Raw genomic sequence first — 19,091 nt, 5'->3', positions numbered from 1 at the left:
TTATAGGAAACATTTCCCGGACAGACACTATTATTGAGTGCAGTTCAATGTTTAATGATATGCACTGTTTCTTCCGAACACCAGGGGGGGTTCGTCCTCTCTCCTATCCAGCTCTCTTCCACCATGTAATGGCAGTCATCCAGTGTATGTATTTTTTTATTGAATATACTGATCAATCCTTAGACCTTGAAAGAATAACAGAATAATGAATATAGCTTGGCCTCTAGCCTCTGGGTGAATATTATGCAAAAAAAGAAAACACCAATACATCCTGTGTTATTCAGTATTTAAAATTGTATGTACAGTATTGTGCAGCAGTTGTAGTCCTGGTAGGATGGCAGTTGTAGTAGTAGAAAGAAACTGAAGTAGAACTGTAGTATCAGTAGTACTGGTAATAAAGAATAATAATGGATTTTAATTGTTAGTTTTGTCAGTATAGCAATGGCCATAAACTATATATTTGCTTTTATCCCCACATCATTTTGTCGATATTTGATACTGTGTGATATACTAAGTGTATATCTGGCCAGATGCCAAGGGAATCCTCATGTCAGTAGCCTGGACTGTATCTGCATTTGGTTGCTCTCAAGGAATGGAAGGAAATTCCACTTTGCATGTTCCTATGAGGGCGGCACGGATGGTGCAGTGGGTAGCACTGCCGCCTCACAGCAAGGAGGTCCTGGGTTCAAATCCCGGTTGGCCGGGGCCTCTCTGTCTGGAGTTTGCATGTTCTCACCATGTTCGCGTGGGTTTCCTCCGGGTACTCCGGTTTCCTCCCACAGTCCAAAGACATGCAGGTTAGGCTGATTGGAGAGTCTAAATTGCCCGTGGGTATGTGTGAGTGACTGGTGAGTATGCCCTGCAATGGCCTGGCGACCTGTCCAGGGTGTATTCCTGCCTTTCGCCCAATGTATGCTGGGATAGGCTCCAGCCTCCTGCGACCCTGTTCAGGATAAGCGGGTTAGGAAAATGGATGGATAATGGATGTTCCTATGAAGAGATTTGTCATGATCTGTGTTTTTTTGTCTCCGTATTTTGTATAAGTCCACAGCATTTTGCCTTTTGTTTCCCACTTTGATTATCGTGTACACCTGATTATCGTTTCACCATGTTATCTGTTTATTTATACCTGTCTGTTTCATCTGTTCAGTGCCAGATGTAATGTGCTCCTGCCATTCTCTCCAGCGGTTTCGCTGTCTTATTTGCCTGTGTTTTGACCCACTTCATGTACCTCTACCACTGCCTTTTGGATTATTCTTCTGTTCGTGTGTGACCCACTGTGCTTGGACTTTGTTTGGACTCTTGGTTTTTAATTTCGAATTTCGTTATTGTTTTTGCCTGTTTTGACTGCCCGTGACCGCGACTACGTTTTGGATTTCCTTTGCTGTGCCTGTTAGCCCCGTTATCAAACCCCTGCCTGGACTATTGATTGTGAACTGTGTTACCTGGTACGTTGCCAGCGTCTGATCTTTGCTTGTTTTCCCTGCCCATTTACCAATACAGACTTTTATTGGAAATACTTTGAATTCGCTTCTGGTTCCTCTGTTCTGGAGCCTGACAAGATTAAAATATGTAGAGTAGTTTGCAGCGTATACGTTTGGAAGGATAATGTAAGGTCAAGGAGCCATAGATATGATGAGATGGATATACATTTCAATGAGAATATGGATGTACAGATCAATATCCAATATGACTATGCAATATGACTGCATTTAAACCAGTTGAAAACATGGGATTACATTTCCAGCTGTAGTGTGCAAAACGTAGAGTGAAAAGCAATTAAGCTCTTTTTGATTTATATTTTATATTGTGCATTAAGCCTAATTCCAATGCCACTGCTGGCTCCAGCAAGGCAATAATCAACCCCCTTCTCCACTTCAGTGTTATAGTTTGCTGATGTAAGCTCAATGCTTTGCCCTGATTATTTAGTGTGTCTCTAGCTGCAGCTCCACAAATTCATTTTGCCATTGAGCTTAGCTGTGCTGCCCCTTTTTGGTATTCAAGTGTTTTTGCCTGCCTCGCCTGGGCCCCTTTAAGCAAGCTCATCTGCACTGCCCCATTTTGTTAGACAGAATCACATTTAGCAAGTGGAACAGTGCGTGTGACATGCACTGTGAGCCACATGTGGATTTCGGGATTAGCGCCTGGCAAATCGGCCGCTGCTGCTTCCGGGGTGCACCTTCACGCGCGGCCGCCCCAGGACACGTGCAGGCGAGAGGAACGCAGTGCGCTAACGCAGCCGCGGGGCTAAAGCACCACAACCGCTCTTCAGCACAGATGACCCGCTAAGCCTCCCTGCTGAGATTTTACAGCTGCATCCGGTCCTGCGATCACAGCCACTCAGCCCCCTGCTCCTACGGGGGGGGGAGGGGGGGGAGCGCTCGCAGACAGAGGGGGCAACTCGAGCCAGATAAAGCCAGACCATTAATAATAAAGGAGTTGAGCTTTTTACAGGAGGGGCACCTTCTTCCGAGGCGCACGCAGAGAGCATCTCTCATTTTGTGTTCCTGTGCAGCAGAACGCTGTCGCCCCGTGTAGTTCCCGCTGTACTCTGGATGAACCTGGGACGGTGTAAATAAGAGAGGCATGCTGAGCCGCGGAGAGGGGAGACCAGAAACGTTATATAACAGCCAGCATCGCCCCACGCTGCCTGCCGTTGCTTCCTGCGTCCGGAGCCTCGTGGAGACCGAATGGCACTCCAGATGAGGGGCAGAGCCGGAATCGCCTCTTAAATCGATCGCGCTCGCCCGCTGCGCTCGTTCCCCGGCGGATGCAGCTCAGTTCCGCCATGGGGTCCAACGAGGAAGGAGATGGCTGGATGGAGGACCAGTGGGAGAAATGGTACGGATGCGTGCGGACGCTGAAGGAGCCTGGGTTGTAGGTTGCGGTGTTTCCCGTGGAACAGCGTGACCTTGTGTGCCTACGGACCTGCAGTCTCTCTCTCTCGCTCTCTCTCTCTCTTTCTCTCTCTCGCTCTCTCTCTCTCTACAATGTATGTCAGGCAGTGTCAGATAGGAACGTCCTTGAAGCTGCCAGGTTTGTAAAAGCAGGGACAAATGCAGGATTTAAATTATGCTCTTTCAGGGAGAATTACTCCTAATGCGTGTAGAATAGAATGCTGTTCTGTTGAAAGTTGAATCTTGAATGCTGAGTTGAAGTTTTCTGTCACTGGGTGCAGCTGCTGTGTGTGGTGTGTGGCTGTTACTGTGATGCATAATGTGCTTTAGTGTGCAGTAGAAATACTCTCAAAATAAAGACCTGCTTCCTGAATTAGTGAATGATTATGTGCTTTCATGCACGGTGCATTTCTGAGGTACATGTGCCAGTTAGTTAGCAAATAAGACCATTAATGACTTGATGACTGCGCATCTTTTATATATAATTTGGAACTCAAGTGTGCCATTAAACTCCAGTCAAACATTTACATTGAATGTGAAATATAAATTATATATATATATATACATATATACATATATATATGTATATATAATATAGTGTGGCATGTTATATACATAGATTGTTTGGCATCTTGTAAACCTATAACTCAACGCTTTTCCTACACCTAAGGACATTAGCTAGACAAAAGGAAATAAAAATTATGATGGTGTTCATAAATCCTCTCAATGGGGGATGACTTGCTGAAAGCGCAGGCCTTGCTTATCATTTGATATTTAAACGATGACATGTAATGACAAGACGATAAAGCTTAAAAATGTTGATCGATTGATTATGCACTTAGGGTAACACTATCCCTGAACTGAAACTGAGCAGCAATCGGCTCTTTTGTTTACTATGGTTCATTATTTTCTGCTAATGTCAGGCGAGTCTACTGGCTTTCCTGATGAAGGGAGTGCCCTGTAACATGATCTTTCTATTCTCTTTTTTTAAAATTATCAGCATATGATAATCATCATCATCTTTCCTTGGCTACTGTACATATGTAAAAATTTCCAGATTTGTTCCACTTGTTCTATTTCTCTGAAGAAACTTTCTGAGCCTTTATTTCCAAACTGCTGTCCCATCAGAGGTCATCTAATGTGCATTGTGATGTTGATTCACTGCTGGTTTATGAGCACACAGAGCATGTATATGATGCTGTGTTTCTGTCTGTGGCAATCTTCCTTCTGCAGTGAGTGCTTCAAGGCGGTTGTTGCATTGAGTTTGCCTTGGCATAAAAATGCAAAAAAGGAAATTGAAATGATAGTTTGTCTGGCACATGGACCATCACAATTTCGAGGTGCAACATCCTCTATAGTTTCAGGAAGGCACTGGCTGAACTTGAAATGTATGCCTCTCTTTTTCATTCTGCAGTCCCCCAGCTGAGCTGCAGTCATTCCATGAGTGTGCAAAACGTATGGTCACTAAGTATAAGCAGAGTCATTATTGTCCAGTAAGAGAGATATGCCCTGCCAACAGAAAGCCTTGCCCTGGGGTTAATGGTTTTGCCAATTATATCTCGCTCTGTGAGACTGCAGCTACAGTAAGCCCTGACCCTGTGAAAATTCAGTGCAGACTGTGGAGTGCATTACTGCCTTGAGGGTTAGTGCTATAGCTGAAAGCCTGACATGCTAACCAACTTCTACAGTATGTTCTATAATTTAGTTTGGCCTTTTCAATGGCAGATGATGTAATCCCTTATGCAGAGCTGACATGCTCTACCCTGCAGATCAACCCAGGACCCTTCAGTTATGATTTCAATGCTGCAGACTCCAGACTTCAGGGGGTCAGGGTTCAGCCGGGCAAAGCAAGGTCACTCTGACCGTGGTCGCCCAGCTCCTCGCAGCCTGTCAGAGGAGGTTAAGCCCTGCGCCTTCCGATTGGATCTCTCAGGCCCTGGAGATTATATTATCTTCTCTCTCACAGGCTCAGAGCCCACACAGCACCTCCCTGCCCTCAGTTCTCTGACTGTCTGTCGCTGTAGCTTTCCCCTCAGTGTAACAGCACTGGTCATTTTTCACTCGATTAAAGGATGTTGTGTTTTTCCATCCATCCATCCATTATCCTAACCCGCTTATCCTGAACAGGGTTGCAGGGGGGCTGGAGCCTATCCCAGCATACATTGGGCGAAAGGCAGGAATACACCCTGGACAGGTCGCCAGTCCATCGCAGGGCACACACACCATTCACTCACACACTCATACACTCATACCTACGGGCAATTTAGACTCTCCAATCAGCCTAACCTGCATGTCTTTGGACTGTGGGAGGAAACCGGAGTACCCGGAGGAAACCCACGCAGACATGGGGAGAACATGCAAACTCTGCACAGAGAGGCCCCGGCCAACGGGGATGCGAACCCAGGACCTCCTTGCTGTGAGGCGGCAGTGCTACCCACTGCACCATCCGTGCCGCCCGATGTTGTGTTTTTGTTTTGTCTGACTGGCTGCTGGTGGCCTGTGTGTGAACTGATGGAGGTGGGTTCAGTGAAAGGGTAGTATGTTTTTGTTGTAAATTTCCATTGTAAACATGTATTAATAAAGTGTTTACACCATGGGTAAAAATGCAGGTGCACACACTGTACGATGAACTCTTTGTCCTTGCCTATGAGGTTTTAACACATTTATTAATGTTTTTTCTTATGGTGTATACATTATGTTCAAGGGATTTTCATTTAATATAATGAGAGGGAATTGTAATTAGTTGTTTGAAGATAAACAGTTGAACAGTGATATAATACACTGTATTTGCATATGTAACCATTTTTAATAAAAGTATGCTATGGTGCACTTGTTATGCACTGTTATGCATGGTCGTACTAAGGCAGGTACATCTACTATTCTGGAGACACAAAATAACACAGGTAGAGCGCAGAATGCCAATAATTACATCTACAGCTATTTCAGAATATTACTGAACAATGCCAACCGTAATTACCACATGACTGTAATTGCCTGCTCATGTTGCACATTTTTATTTTCTTGATGATACTTTTATGAACAAATCTTAATGTGTCCTTGTTCATTTTAAATTTTAATTTCAGCAAGCCAGCTGTATGTATATGTAATACTGTAGTTGGAAGCTGGTTGCTAATGCACTGTAGGCCTATATCCATTCAGTTTCATGCATAGCTCATTGCAAACATCACTGTATGTATGCCTGGGATTGAAGAGAGTCAAAATGAATCCATACTACATTTGTAAATCATTTAATTTTCTAGCCAAGGAATATTTTTTAAGGGTTGTCCATTGGTATTTCAATTAAACATGCTGAATGATCCTGAATGATTAAAATAATGGGATTTACATACATTTTAAGAAACATAATAATGTTTTAACTTTGGTCCTGTGGGTAAAACTGGCTGGCTGTAACCTACCAGAAAACCTTGGCACAAAACTAACTAGTGAGGTAACTCACTCTCATAAAATCTTTGAATGTACAGCATATGAGATATTAGCTTCACAGAAATATTAACACTGTGTCTGACCCCTGTAGGCTCACCCATGACATCAGCCTTGATGAGTTTGAAGACGAAGACCTCTCAGAGCTCACAGAGATCACCGATGAATGTGGGGTGAGCCTCAACAGCAACAGTCTTGACATCAAGGTAAGAGCAAACGCAAAAACACACAAATTGCACCCAAGCGGCCAAAACCAAGCTCTGTTTCTGAAGCTAATTTCCTGGCCTTGTTTCGAGACTTTGCTCACTAGTGCCAGTGTGGTTAACTCCAGTAGAGGCTTTTCAGCCACCGGTTTCAGTGTAAGTCATTGGTAACAATACAGTAAAATACAAAGTCAATACCTTTTTTCTGATAAGAAAATTTAGGCGCAGTGGTATTTTTCTTTGTCTAATGTCTCTCCATGTGCCGATTTGTTACGTTACTGTGTTTTTTTGAACAATACACTGCAGGCTAAGATTTTGTGGATGAATTAGGAACAGTTTGTGTCACAGTCGAATCACTGTATCTCATATACTTAGTGGACCCAGACTTATGTCCATATACGGGTCCTACTTTTCCCTACTGTGCAGTCTCTGGCTCCATGTCTGTACATGAAAACTCAACTTAAGTGTCAAAACACATTTCACAAACCAGTGGAAAGTGGATGTGTGGCTTCACCGATACTAGCTTAATTTGTTTCTACGGTCTATGATTGTACCCCTTCTCATTTACCTGCATTTACCAAGCTAAAACTTCAAATACATTGAGTAAGCTAGATAAGCATCAATTGTACAGATGTATACATTAATGAACTAATTCTGAACTGTCATTTATTATTTTTTTGGATGTTATTCATTTTTCTTCTAAACTGGACTTCGATGTAAAACTTATTTGACATCAGCATATCATTACCAGAATGAAATTGCTAATGCATGCAGTGCAGTCCATTTCAAGTAATGAACAATGTCTGAAGCTGCTTCAGTGTCCATGCATAATTCACTTCAGATCTACATCGATTTCCCCTTATAAAATAGAATTGAGGTTGGTGTATTGTGAGTACTCCCAGGTACTCACAGGTAAATGTTGTCTTCAATACTCTGGTCTACAGTCTCATTTTTAGAAATCTACATTTACACTTTTGAGATTGCAGTAATGATCAAATGTAGCTTTTCCAAAGTATGTTGGGTATCTCTTTAAATAATTTATTAGGAAGTAGGTACTATTTTTAATACACTGTGGGTCAGTTTCACAGACATTAATCTTAGTCCTGGACTAAATTTAGTTTTGTATGGAGAATCCTGAAGAATGGAGAATTCAAAATGTAACTTAGTCTAGGACTTGGATCGATCAAAGTTTTTTTCATTGACTGAATCATATTGTAGGACTTCTTTTTAATGTGGTTAATTGTATTACAAACAAATTTGATCCTACGAAGAGCAGCTAAGGATACCTCTCAAACAATTCTTATATACAGTAATTGAGGGCTGATATAAATCACTGAAATTCCAGATCTGTTTACAAAATGAAGAGGTATACACGGTATGTCTATCAGATTAATATTAATGTGGAGGAATCGCGGATTTACCAATATCACTATGCCAGTCTCAACCAGAATGGGAACATAGAAGACCTAGCTTCACACCTGTAGAATGCAGTCAAATGAAGTGAATCAACTGTGCTCAGCATTGCAATTTTGCACGCAAGTTTCAAAAACCCAACCAATGCTGTGCCATGGGGGAGGATTTCTCATCCATTACTCAGCCCGTTCACAGTGGTTGGGTTACTTTATTCTCAGTTTGGTCTTTTGTTTGGAAATCATTTGTGTAACTCACTGTAAGTGCAATCAGTAACTGGAATGTCATGCCTTCAGACTGAGAAGATAAATAGTGAAGGCTATGTGTCTTCATTTAAATGGAATGGCAGTCTGATGGTCATTCCTTTACCTTGGAAGCAAATTATTATACAAGAGATAAACTAATGCAAGATAATGTACTTCAGTATGTAGTGTATGTACTTTAAAGCCCTGATAAAGGCTGCTTTGCTACTGGAACATTGGCAATGAAAAACTTTGGAATAATGAGTGTGTGTAATGAATTTAAGCATTTTATTTACATATATTACTACAAAATACATTATGTGGAATTTCCGTCTGACCATTTGTCTTCAGGTGGTCCCTTTATAGATTTGCAGAATCTGTTCAATTGGCTAAGCATCAGCTGGCACGAGGTGAATATAGCAACTGTCTTGATGACTCACATATCTCAATGTGAGTAATACACAGCCAGAATATTGTCCCTCACTCTCGCACCTCAAGGATATAAAAATATACAAGAAGACTCGGCCACATACCTCTGATCAGGCCATCTTGGGTCCAGGTTCTTGGAGAGAGTCAGGATTGTACACAGCTGGTGGCCCATGAGCAACTGATGGGCTATTGCCCGTAGCCTCACTTGCCATCACTTGATAGGCGAGGACAGCCATGTAAGGGTCATCCTGTTCAATGATTCTCGTTGCCTTCTGAACAGCTCTCTTGGCTTCTCCATTTTCTTGTGAGAAGTGTTGTTGTTTGAAGCCATACTGTTCAGTGCATGTTTTGAAATCTGTTGATGTGAATTGCTGCACATTTTTAGAGCAGACTACAAAAAGGCACAAACATGCTCTTTGGTGCTTCCTTTGTGCTGTGTTGGTCTGCTGATTTCACACTGCTCAAACTTCAATTGTCCTACAGAACCAAACACGCTCTCACTCACTTACATGACGCTATTATGTATCCCCTTGATCAGTACAATCAGTAGCTGCCCCCCATCCTAAAAGGTTGTCTCCCATGCCCCATTTACCTTATATGAAGAGAAGGAAGCCTGCACCATGATATGCTCCTTACACGCCTTTATTGCAGACAGCACTTTGATCCCAGTGGATCTTTGTCAGGTCAAAAAAGTGTTTTAAAAGTTTTTTTAGACCTGACGAAGATCCCCTAGGATTGAAACCTTGTCTGTAATAAAGGTATGTAAGGGGCATATCAGTGAGCTGCGCTTTTCAGCCCAGCCCCTTACTAAATGTGCGTATGCTGGCTATCTTCCTATTTACCTTATAAACATCGATCTAGAATGTCTTTTTCTTCACGAGGGCCTTGGCTTTCAGTTGGCACTACAAAGTGCCTCCTGGACTGCTGAGTACGGTGGTTGTTTTGTTAAGTGGTGGCTTATTTTTCAGGCTACTTTAACTTGCCTCTGATATTACTGTGACATCTGCTCTGGTGTCGATTTTAAAATTAAGCACTCTGCCTTCCATTGATATCATCACCCTCCATGGTGGTATTGATCCACTGATCAAGACTGATCCCAAAAACATCTCTCACCCGATGTTGGCATGTCTGATTTGTATTATATTTTCGACATTTTTGGCTGGGCAGTGCTCTGGTTATGATTTTTAATACACCTAGCGCATTTTCTTCTGTCACCCATCTCATCTCTGCTTTGTAACTTTCTCTGTTTATCTGCACCTCTCCTGTAGCCTCTGCCACGTCATCCCTGAGGGAATCAAGCCTTCTTCCAATTGCTTGGCACATGGCAGTTCGCTCTTTTGGCTTTTAATGAGCTCATGGTTTCATGCCTTTTCAACTGCCATAGCATCAGTGTTTCTTGCAGTTGTAACTTTTAATAGTGATATCTTGCCAAAACCAATTACTGTGCTATTGTGGATGTACTTTGGAGATATCTTTGGCATCTCTAAAATCACAATGTTTGGAGAGTTCATAAACCCATCTAACAAAAGCTTTGATTGGCTAACCCTCTTTCTCATGTCTCTCAAGTGAAAATTAGCACACTGGTATATGATGTTTCTCTGGGGGATGAAATGTTTGCAGCTTTGAAACTATTGTGGCTGTCTTCTTCCGTTATTGAATCAACAGAAAGGTACAGGTTATAACCTATGACATTGCAATACATTTTGACAGCTAGTAGGGGCTTGTTGTATGTTCTGATCACGATAAGTCAAGATGACGTGTACAGACCCTATGAGCACTCCTGTGGTCAAAGAGGAACATTGAATGAATACTGGTGCCTATTAAATGTGAGCAGCCTTTCGTATGACGTGTTGTGTAGGCAGAATTTAGTTGCCATGGAAATAGGCTTCCTTAGCCTGTGTTTTGATTTTGAATCCATTATCATTATAAATGATGAGAGGCATCTTTGATAACAAGCACAGGCTTTCCATGTAATACACTTCAAGGCCAAGTATATAGTATAGTATATACACTCAGTAAGCACTTTATTAGGTAGACCTTGCACCAGCTTGTTAATGCAAATATTTAATCAGCCAATCAAGTGGCAGCATCTGAATGAATAAAAGCATGCCGACATGACCAAGAGGTTCAGTTGTTATTCAGACCAAATGTCAGAATTGGGAAGAAATGTGATCTTGAAAAGTGTCTTTGACTGTGGAATGATTGTTGGTGCCAGGCAGGGTGGTGCGAAAATGGTGCGAAAAAAACAAAACATCCAGTGAGCAGCAGTTCTGCAGGCAAAAACCTCTCTGTTTATGAGAGAGGTCAGATGAGAAGGGCCAGAGCTGGTCAAAAATGGTGGTATGTAGAAGAGCATGTCTGAACACACAACACATCAAACTTCTAAGTGGATAGGCTACAGCAGCAGATGACCAATTAGTAAAAAAATATGTAGAAATAAAGTGCTCAGTGAGTGTATCCAAATGTAGTGCAGTTTCTACTGTAAGTATTTTGACAGTGACAATTTCTGTGGTTTTGGCTCTGTATTCCATCACATTGGAAGTGGAATGAAACAATTAATAATGAGGTTAAAGTTAAGACTGTGTAGATTTAATTTAAGGGTACTTACGCAACCAAGGTTTGCTTGAAGCAGTTTGGCAAAGTACATATTGCAGACATACTTTGTTCTGTGTTCTGGATAAGCAACAACCAGGAGGTTAGACTAGCAAGCTAGCAAAAGCTCACTAAAGCTCTAGCTTAGCTAGCTACCTAGCAGCCAAAAGCACCTCTGGCTTGACCTAGAACCATAATTACTTTAGTCTGATTTAAATCAATCTGCAGCTTGTACTCTCTGTTGCAATGGCTTTCTATTGACTTGAGTGACTTCTAGTGGAGCCAACATCAATTGTGAACAAGACTTTAGTCTTTGACATGTCTATGCCTACTGTACATCGTATGGAGTTTTCTTGATCTGTTTAACAGTTGAAAGTTGTTTTTCTTCACAATTGAAAGTATTCTTTGGTCATCAACTGTAGTGGTCCTCTGGGGTCTGCCATGTTGTTTGCTATTGTTGAGCTCACCAGCGCTTTCTTCCTTCTTAACAGAGTGCCAAACAGTTGATTTTGATACAGTTAATGTTTTGGTAATGTCTCTAATCTTATTCAGATTTTTCCACCCCATGATGTCCTGCTTTACTACCATGGACACTTATTTGTCCAGTATAAAAATGGCAATTTCTAAAATGGCAAATGGCAGGCATTTATATAGCGCCTTTATCCAAAGCGCTGTACAATTGATGCTTCTCCATTCACCCATTCATACACATACTCACACACCGACAGCGTTTGGCTGCCATGCAAGGCCCCAACCGGCTTGTCAGGAGCATTTGGGGGTTAGGTGTCTTGCTCAGGGACACTTCGACACAGCCCGGGCGGGGGATCGAACCGGCAACCCTCCGATTGCCAGACGACTGCTCTTACTACCTGAGCCACGTCTACATGGTAAAGCTAACAGTCTGCACTTTAAAATGATCATCATTCTTTAATTTCAAATCCAATGTGCTCGAGTACAGAGCCAAAACAACAAAAAGTGTGTCATTGTGCAAATACTTATGGACTGCATTGTAAATATACATATATTAGTCAAGAAGTAAGTTCAGTTCTTTCCCAATATGCAGAGTTAAACACGGTCAATTGTTGCCTCAAATCAAACAATCAATCAATTTTCAACCTACTCTGTCTGTAATTCTTCTTTGTAATACATTCTCAGGGTTAATCCATGCCTGTGAAACCCATACAATCAATTTACAAAGACTGTCAATTACCAATTATTCAAACCAACCTCTATAACTGACATGTGTCTTAAATTAACTTAAAATAGACCTTTTTTGGTCACTGTTGTCACTTGTGTAGGCTTGCCTCATCCCCTAATCCCATCCTCCCCTGGGCAGACATCACTTCCAGTCTGGAGTCTGGGATGCTGTTGTGAGCTTGTCAATAAATGATGAGGTCAGGTTTCTCTCACTCCCCATGGGGTGCTGAGCTCAGTGGTGAGGTAATTCCTCACCACGCTGCGTACTGGGCATGTGCGGAGGCAGAATCCTCCTCTCCCTTCATTCGGAGTGGGGCCATCTGCCTTGAGAGAGGATCCATGCCCCCATTATGATGAAGCACCATTTCATAGAATGCTGTTGGTGAACATAATTGGTTAATGGGATGTACTCCCTGGTGACAAAAAAGGTAGGATGTTGTCTGCACTCTGTGGGTCAACCTTAGGCTATCCTGTTAATGCTTTTGTGTCAGGACAGAAATTAAAAATTGTAATGACTATGAAGGCACAGCATTCAATTAGACTGCCACTTTACTGCAGGGAATTTATTGTCATTAAAAGTTTTGTTTTTGTTTTTTTTTTCCCAGAAGAACCTCCAACATAAGATCAACTTTTTTTTTTTCATTATTAAACAAAAATGTTTGTATAGTGTTAATGTAGCAGAGTCTGCATAGTAGATACTCTATACTATTATTCTAAATGTTTGACTGTAGCAGCTCTGATATAATGTGACATTGATTAAATGCACAAGCGGTTATGCACAGCAAGAGGGCTATTTGTCAGGAACTAAATCCATTCTCGTAGAAAATCTATTTGTTGAAGCTTATTCACGTGTATCACTCTACGCCAGTGAGTTGACAAAAGCAGATCCTGTCTCTGTCTCTGAGGGTAGTCCAACCTTTCTTTGTGTCACTCATGACCACGATAATGTGTGCACGAGTCATTCGCTAGTCACACTGCTCATTCAAACAGTTTATCGTTTGATTCAGCCATTATAACAATAGTGATTGCAATGACATGATCTGTTGTATGATATTGTTTTACATTTATCACCAAATTTAATTTAGCTCTTAGTAATCACGATAAGCGTAGCTAATTCTGCGTGAGCACAGGGCTATGATAGTTTGTGGATCGATACAATGCAGTCTGCCGTTCCTAATTACGTAGGCCCAGGCCATGGCATGTCAGCTGAAGGGCTCTGAAACCTGTCGGATGGATGTCACCCCAGGGGCATTTAAGAGGCTGCAAAACAGTCAGCACAAGCGCTGAAATCCTCCAGTGGTGTCTCCCTACCCCATCTCCAGCCGGGTTGCCTAGCGACAGTGTAAGATCTCTTAAAGAGACCTAGCATAAAATGAACCATAAAATAGACCTGGGGTTATAGGTTACTCCATGAGGGGAGCGTATTAGCAGTACATGTGTGATGCTTTGGAGATTTTCTATGTCTCTTTTATTAATAAAGCTATTACACAGGTAGTTAAGGGTGACATTGCCTTACCCCCCCCAAAGCCTTTTATTGATCAGTATTTTATCAAATGACCACACTTTCTTGGTGCATTCACTAGTATACTTTGTATGGCTTTGAGGTAATTTTTATTTTTTGAAGCGGATTATGCTTATCATCAGATGATGGGTTCAGAAAAAAGGAAGAATTATTAATTTACCACACAACAAGGCAAGGTTAAGAAAATGACACAAATCACACTTGTCTTGTGATTAAATCAAAGTGCGGAATTCCAATACACCTCAAGGAATGAAAGCATTTTTGACATTCCGCGATTCATGTTTGAGTGGATAATACGCATGCGAATTCAGCATTTGTGTATTATGATACCATAGAATAGGATTAGCATTCATCACATTCTCTCATCATGCATTAGCACACTTAATCTGAGCTGATCCCAAAAATAAACCCTCTTTTTACCCTTGGCGTAGATCTGTATGCCATTGCGTCACTGTACACATCACCCATTCAACCGTCATCTGGGGCTTAATGACTGTAATTATTGTACGTAGTTGTCATGGAGAGAGCTGATTTTAGCTTTTTGTTGTGCTTTTATTTGTTTATTCTATGAAATCTTTGGAAAAACCAAAAGGCATTTAAGTAGTGATTCTCACAGGTGCTATTTGTTCAGGCGTTATTTTTGGATTCCTTTCTCCAGAGATATAGCTAAATGTCTCTTAGGTATATATTGATTTACACATCCTAATAATTGTCTTTTTTTAAAGAAATTGCAGTTTCTAGGTGGTTTGCTGTCCCTGTGATGGCTCTTACTGGACCGTGCTTCTATCCGGGAGAGGTGAAGCAGAGACCGGGCTAGTACAGCGTAAAGTCACTTATCAGCTTAACCGCAACTCTCTACTACTTATAAGTACTCCACAGAGCAGAGAGCAAGCCAAGGCGGGTGTCACCTGGAATTACAGGCAGGTGGAGAGCCAATCACAGGCACTGTTAAAGAGGCACATGCTGAACTCGCTGTCCTGTGGCTGTTTTTGACTGTTTGCCAAAGAGGCATCGTGATTGGAGCTTGCTATGAGTCAGACGTTGGGATATATAGGGAACCAGACCTCTTTATAGGCTCCACCACTGTGATTGGAAGAGTGTGCTGTATGACTGTCACCAGATCTTCCATAAACACTGAAGATATTTGATTATGGAGGAAAGGTATTACTAGTGTGTATTTTAGCGGTGTAAGGTCTAAATGCCAGTTTTCATTTGTGATGAAAATGATCTGGTAGCATGTATTTGTGAGCCAGCCAAAAGGCAGTAAAAAATATTCTTAGGAATGTTATTGTTGTTATTGTTACTGTCATTGTTATTGTTTTGTTATTTTCAAGTAACATGTCCATGTTCTGTACATCCTATAGGACAATGTCAGTTAATTTGGTACAGCTCTTGAATGATAATAATTAATTTTAAATTATCATAATAATATCATGTTAACCTATGTAACTGTGAATACAGTCTATTCAGTACAATCAGATTTCTGGCTAACATTGAATTATAAGTGTCTACCTTTTGAATAACCCCATTATTAGGTTAAAGCATGATTATTGCTGACTGGTACTGTTTTATTTTATTGTTACATATATATATATATACACCCTTAAAATGCTTATCTGGTTATTTGATTTCACTGGAAATAAACATTGACTTTTGGACAGAATTAGGTAAGTGAAGAAATGCATATATGCACATACAGAGAAACAGAATATTAGTCTGAAATGCAGCCCATCAAAATAAGAAAAGGATTTAGCTTATGATCTCTGGAAAAAAACAGTAGTAAACCCAATATTAAAAATCCCGTGAATATGTCTGCCTCTCCTCTCTCCGAGCTGCCCCTACTTAAAATAACAAAAGCATCCAGCAATTAAAGGGTTACAGGCTCCTGTAAAGCCAGGCTGCAATTGGCTGGCTCAATCCCCCCACCAAGGCTGCAGCCAGCTTCTGCCTTCACTGAAACGCTGTCGCCCTGTCTTTCCAGAGTCATGTGACGCGGGGAGCCAATAGCGGGCCAGGGAAGGCAGAGGGGAGCGTGGCCACCAAGCTGCAGACGGAGATGCTCCATTTGGACCTGATCGATGCCGTGGACGACATTCAGGACGAGGAAGCAGCGTTGCCCACCTCCAAACCGCTTGTGAAGGAACCCCCTCCTGTCACCATGGATACCTACCGGCCCAAGAGACCCACCACGCTTAACCTCTTCCCACAGGTGCCCCGCACTCAGGTGAGCCCAATTAACCCTTCCCTCAGTGCTGTCTGTCCCTGGTACATGTGTAAGGCTGAAAAACAACAGGTCTCTTATCTGGCATGCAGACTGCTAGTAAACTGTACAACACATAAATGAACCTCCCTTTATATGACCACTGAAAATCCAGTGAACACAGTAAATTGACAGTCCTATTTTTGAAATGTTCGGCTCCATAAGACAGCTTTGTAGGGGTATGTTCTGCGTGGGCGACAGTGCACGATTGACTGTGTTTGCGCTTTTACAAAAAAAAGGCTCGTTGTGGTCGTTGTTTTTCTCTCAATCTGTGCTTTCTGTGAGTGTGCGCCATATGTTCCCTCGACTGTTCCTGTCATCTCGCCAGTCTGAAAATAGCGTCACGACAGTGGCGATCGGAGTGACGCCGTAGCTAATTAATTCAGCCGAAGATTACGCAGAGCGTATGATTGCTGTTGACCGATCGAGACAGGCTCTGGAAGCTGGACACACTTGTCATTCAGCCTGGGTACATTGTAACAGGGTGGCCATCAGAAATGATGGCTCATACAAGGAGGTCTCGGTGAGAAGGAACACCTCCCTAGGTTACTTACAGTGCCCAGTGCCCAATACCTCCAATACTGTGTGGAATCCAGTTGCATGCGTACAGTGTTAGAACAGCTGTGTTGGCCAGCACAGATGGTGTAAAAAGGCTTATTGATTCCCTTATTGATATTGTACTGAGATATGGATCCTCTTATGTGGGTTGCTGTAACATCTCAATGTGGATTCTGTGTAGAGAAGTAGTAATGAAAAAGCATTCCCTTCAGCTCATAGAAGGAAGGGGGGGGGGGGGGGCTTTTTCTACTTCGATGAACACATTTTTCATGCCATTAACGCTTGTGATCCGTTTACTTATTGTTGCCACATGTGAAACTTTTAGCCTGGGTCAAATATAATAGGACACTCCTGGGATTTTACAGCAATACGGAAATAAAACGTATCCAGAAATCCTCAATATATATTGTCGTACCTTGATTAATAACAATATGCTAAAATGGTAAATGTAAAATGGTAAATGGTTGGAATTTATATGCTTCTCATTCACCCATTCATCCACACACTCACACACCAACGGTGAATGGCTGCCATGCAAGGCACCAACCAGCTCATCAGGAACTTCAACACACCCAGGGCAGGATCGAACCGGCAACCTTCTGACTCCGGCAACCTTCTGACTGCCAGACGACTGCCACCTGAGCCAATGTAAAATGAAGAACAAATATAGACACAAACCAAGAACCAAATTTATTCAATTTAGTCACTGGTTATGAAATACATCTCTCAAAAGTATCATTGCTCTTCTACTGAGTTTAAAATGGGTCAATTCAACCCAAACCGAACACAAGGGTTAAGTAGGTTCTTAGAAATTATGCAAATTAATGACATATGCTTGACTCCTATATAATCTGACAGTGGAACATCTCCAACATTTGGGACCTTGATGGATTTTTAAAATATGATTATCATCTCATACTTTACCACCCTTGTAATGTACTGTGGGGTCCATAGGCAGAGCTCCAGCATAACCTCTCTCCCTTGTAAGACACTATATCCTGACCAGCAATTTACTGTAATAGTTGCCTTAGTCTAATGTACTAATACCCAATGTATTGGTATATTAAACCATGTGGGGTTAAACAATGATATCCAGGTTGACGTGATTCGTTTAGATGGGCAGGAAGAGGGAGTTATATACAGCCTTCATGGTGGTTCTCGAGTGAGTCTCCAGTTTAATCCCTAATCTCACTGCTGTCAATTCTGCACATGTAGACTGCTCTTGGCTCTGGTGGTGTCTGTGATCTCCCAGCTCCTCTTATTAAACAGCCTTCAGGTCTCACTTCCAAGAACACTCTCGGTGCTGAAATGCATATATTTACATACATTTATTCATATGGCAGACACTTTTGTACAAGGTGACTTACAAAGCCATTGTAGTAAACAATGCCAAGTGCATAAGCACCAGGAATAATTTAGTACTTAGTGCAAAACTCAGTTAACCAACAAACCACTTCACAAGTCAATGAAATTAAATATTCAATATATCCTGTGCTCTGCTCTGTTGCCAACCAGATGTCTTTTTCCCTAAACTGGCACAATGATTTAAGCATCTGTTGTGCGTGTTCACATTAATGTTATTTTATTGCAAGGTGTGAAAAGACTCGCACACTCACTATACGCTCCAAAAAACAAATGACATGATTTGTTGAGCTATGAAAATGGTTGACGTTTTGACCTCAACAGCCTTCATCAGAACATTATTTTCTCTTCTCACAGGTCAGTTTAAACATTGCACCCCACCTTAAAGGTGGACACCCTCTTTCACACTTTCAATTGTTCCTCCGATCCAGAGCCTTGCATAAATGTTCCTGAGTGATATACTATTTTGCTGTTATTCTGAACATGCACTCATGTTGCCCTCAATAAGCTCAGCATTAAGGACTCGCATGTCCATGACAAGTCTGTCAGCCATTTTGACTTTTGCAAATTGTCTAGTGTTTTTTTATAGGAATGCTGGATAGCTCATGTTGGGAAGGCACTGTTTCAGGGTGTAGATGGACCCAAAAGACTCTCTGGTACTCTGCCATTGCAAACTGTGGCCATTTGTGATCATTTATCTGCACTCACCAAATTTTAAGTATAGGGTGCAGCAATGAGTAAGGTGGTAAACATGACTGGGTATTCCAATTTGTGAGGAAAAAAGGGGGGAAAAGCTAACATAAAACTGTACTTTCCCTCTCTCTCTCTCTCTCTCTCTCTCTCTCTCTCACACACACACACACACACACACACAAACACATATCCACAGATGACAAAAATTCCTAGTTCCTAAAAAAAAGTCTATATTTGTTATTTTCTATTATGGGAGCACCTCCCCATGTCACTCCCTTAGCGGCA

At 41.8% G+C, this 19,091-nt stretch overlaps 1 protein-coding gene across 1 annotated transcript in view; it reads left to right on the top strand.

Moving 5' to 3' along the window:
• The first annotated feature begins 2,770 nt into the window (after positions 1–2,770).
• LOC133130864 (C-Jun-amino-terminal kinase-interacting protein 1-like) overlaps positions 2,771–19,091 on the top strand; it is a 30,186-nt gene continuing 13,865 nt past the window's right edge. Inside the window, exons 1-3 of the mRNA XM_061245794.1 lie at positions 2,771–2,841; positions 6,433–6,544; positions 15,915–16,157. Coding sequence (XP_061101778.1) covers positions 2,771–2,841; positions 6,433–6,544; positions 15,915–16,157 — 426 coding nt within the window. The remainder of the gene's footprint in view (positions 2,842–6,432; positions 6,545–15,914; positions 16,158–19,091) is intronic.

This window comes from Conger conger, chromosome 6 (genome assembly GCF_963514075.1).
Source record: "Conger conger chromosome 6, fConCon1.1, whole genome shotgun sequence".
NCBI classification, from domain to species: Eukaryota; Metazoa; Chordata; class Actinopteri; order Anguilliformes; family Congridae; genus Conger; species Conger conger.
This window is presented reverse-complemented; position numbering and strand designations above follow the sequence as displayed.